At 38.8% G+C, this 3,000-nt stretch overlaps 2 protein-coding genes across 3 annotated transcripts in view; one reads left to right on the top strand and one right to left on the bottom strand.

Annotated features, from left to right (window-relative positions):
* LOC111800377 overlaps positions 1-146 on the top strand; it is a 1,722-nt gene extending 1,576 nt beyond the window's left edge. Inside the window, exon 4 of the mRNA XM_023684038.1 lies at positions 28-146. The gene's annotated coding sequence lies outside the window, so the exon portion shown is untranslated. The remainder of the gene's footprint in view (positions 1-27) is intronic.
* A 10-nt stretch (positions 147-156) lies between these two features.
* LOC111800376 (protein GPR107-like) lies at positions 157-2,667 on the bottom strand. 2 transcript variants are annotated; one of them, XM_023684037.1, is made up of 2 exons: positions 1,204-2,667; positions 157-395 (listed from the first exon to the last, which is right to left on the bottom strand). In XM_023684037.1, exon 1 carries the CDS (start codon positions 2,578-2,580, stop codon positions 1,267-1,269), a length of 1,314 nt encoding a protein of 437 aa, XP_023539805.1. In that variant the 5' UTR covers positions 2,581-2,667; the 3' UTR covers positions 157-395; positions 1,204-1,266. The 2 variants fall into 2 exon arrangements, with proteins under 2 accessions (XP_023539805.1, XP_023539803.1); XM_023684035.1 differs by lacking the exon at positions 157-395 and adding an exon at positions 464-703.
* Between the last annotated feature and the right edge of the window lie 333 nt (positions 2,668-3,000).

Here is a 3,000-nt window from a genome sequence, read left to right as displayed (position 1 = left end):
TGTGTTTTTTTTTTTTTTTTTTTGGTTGGTAATGTTGTCATTCGTTGACAACAACTTCAAATTGTGCTTGATTTTGTTTGATTTTGTTGTTGTTGGCTCACATTATTCTTCTCTAATAATGAATGATATCTGTGAGGTTTTGCATCTATCAGCATCTTTTTAAACTCAACTTTACTTTATTTGCCAAAAATTTGATTGATATATATAAAAAAATGCTTCTACAAGAAACATTTTACTTATGTTACTCAAGGTACGGAGATGGAGCGAAGGATTGATGAATGAGATACGAGCGAGAGATGAATCCTTGTGCAGTCGTCGCTAAGTTACATGGTGGTTGATGAATCTTGAGGCTGCCAGAAAATGTAGTGGAGGAGAGGAATTTGTGTTGGTCGTTGCTGTTGTTGAAGAACATGAGCTACAACACGTCAACTCAATAACTAAAGTATCGTTCAATGTTCATCAACATTTAAAAAGTCAACTCTTCATTTGATTTGTCCGTTTGAATCGGGAAACAAAGAGAGAAAATTGATGCAAAACAAGAAACTAATTTAAAATCATGCCTCGACTTAGTCATGTCAAGTTCGAGACTCCCTTATGGGCGTGGTGGCACGCCCTTGACCTTGCAAGTTACCTTGGCTCTATCTATAGTCACATCACGAACAACACCTCTTCCTGAGTATGCCTTCATTGCTATAGAATCAACCTTTTCAACCAACAACTCGATTTTCAAGATTCGTAAAGGTAAATTATCAATTTGGAATAAGAAGGTTGAATCAGTGCGAAACTAAACAACACACAGACATGAGTTAAAACCAACTGAATGCCGTAAGAAATATACACAAAAACAATGCTAGAAAACAATCAGGCCAACTCGAGCAGTTTAATGGGTTAAAACATATTCCTTCGACCAAGTCAGAGGTTCAAATCTCACCACTCCAGAACTTACAAGTGCAAAACACGGATTTAACGAACAAAAATGAACACGAAGAACTACTCATAAAAGATACAACTATGGGTTATGGTAAGTATGTGTACACGCTAATCCAAATCACAGACATTGATATGTTATTCTACAAACTTAAGAGAAATGGAATTACAAAAAAAAAAAAAAACATAGATCAAAAAACAACATGTCATGCCTGTAATCGCCAGATTGAACAAAAAACCACATAAATTTTAAACTGAGAATCAGAATTTTTCTACCTTAAAACTCACAATTCAGAACAGAACAAGATTGCAGCACAGCAGCAGCACCCCTCTTGTTCATCACAATTCAAACTCATCTTCAAGCTTCAATGCCTCAGCAGCTGCTTCCTCCTCCTCATCATCAACTACAAAGTATGGATTATGAGCCTCAGGCTTGAACTTATAACCAGTGAATGCATAAAACGCAAGTGTTGCCAATTCCCCGGCCACCACACTCGTCCAAAGATACCGATACGATGTAATCGTCTCGAGTGCATACACTACAACTCGAGTGAAGTAGATATAGCAGATAACCACAATGTAATACTGTCTAAAAAGGGTCAATTTCATCAAATTCACAGCCGCTTTCCCATCGGATCGAGCAGCCTCTCGCAAGTTCTTGATCGACCAAACAATCGGGAACAAAACAGCACAACAACAGACCACATCAACAAGCAAAAACACCTGTTTCCAAGTGACCCATTCTTGATCAAATGGCCCAGTTTCATCGATCACAACCTGAGCAATATTAGCCACCACTTGCAGTGGAATCACAATCATTAATACCTTCTTTTCCTTGTCCTGTAAATAGGGTTTCAAGAAAGACCAACCAGTGCCAATCAAGACGATCAAAGTGAACAATGTGATACCCTTTAAGAAACTAAATATGTAGAACAGAACATCCCAACCATGGGCGCTACCAGTGCGCTTAATGTAAGATTTATCCTCAGCCTCACAGAGAAGATTCAAAGCCTTTAAGATCACAACAGCAAGCATAAAGAAATGAATACCATAAACCGTCAATCGCTTCTTGTAAAGAACATGAATCCAAACAACAGCAAGCGAGAAATAAATCAAAGAGAGAAGGAAATAAATCCTCGGGAGGATAGTTTTCCCAGCAGAAAGATAATCGCGGCCACCATTTTTGCCCTCGAGATTGTACATAGCGGATCGAACATCCATAGAAACCCTAAGTTGCTGAAGACAATTAGCAAAAACGAGGGTATATTGATCGGCATCAGTCTCGGAATAAAGAACATCGAATTGGTCACGGCCTTTGAGGGAATTGAAAGCGAAGACCGGTTTGATAAGGTCGGATTGGAGTGCGCAAGGGATTTCCCCTTCTTCCAATTGCTGGATCACATGAAGCCATGATTCTCGTGTACAGAGGAAGAACCCAACCTTGGCGAGGTCCAGATCTGGATTAGGATCGGAGAGTGCGAGATGGGAGACGTTGAGCTCGAGACGACCGCCATGGTTGAAGCCGAAGACGTCGAAGGGAATAATGGGACGATCGTCGGTTCTGATGTCGGTGAAGCGAATCTCTGCAAAAGAAGAAATGGGAAATAGGAAGAAGAAGAGGAGAAACATGGAGGAGAAATCCATGGCGGCCATGGCGAAGAGAGTTGAAGAAGATTACGAAGACGATCGAGGTTTCTTCTTGATCTCTCAGATCTGCCTCTGCAAATCTCTTCTGGTTATATCGTCNTTTTTTTTTTTTTTTTTTTTTTTTTTTTAATTTTATTTTTCGAATTTAGAAATTTTAAAATTCATCCAATATTAGTGTTGAAGGAAGAAAAAATTAAAATTTTGGTTGATTTTTCTCTTGGAGTTTACCATACGCAAAGGGTCTATGAGACATTAAATTACATATTTAACCTCATTAATTTTGCCATTAAGTTGACTTTACTCGATCTCGGGATGAAAATTGACCAAATCCGGACAGACTGTCATTTGCGAGGTTTAGTGTACTAAATGTCTCAACCCTATATGTATCGTTGTCAGTCTCACGGTTTTAGTTTTAAAACATGTTCA

This window comes from Cucurbita pepo, chromosome LG08 (genome assembly GCF_002806865.2).
Source record: "Cucurbita pepo subsp. pepo cultivar mu-cu-16 chromosome LG08, ASM280686v2, whole genome shotgun sequence".
Classification (NCBI taxonomy): Eukaryota; Viridiplantae; Streptophyta; class Magnoliopsida; order Cucurbitales; family Cucurbitaceae; genus Cucurbita; species Cucurbita pepo.
This window is presented reverse-complemented; position numbering and strand designations above follow the sequence as displayed.

Excerpts from the sequence above, each read along its gene's own strand:
- LOC111800376 (XM_023684037.1), bottom strand. The coding sequence starts at position 2,580 with ATGGCCGCCATGGATTTCTCCTCCATGTTTCTCCTCTTCTTCTTCCTA.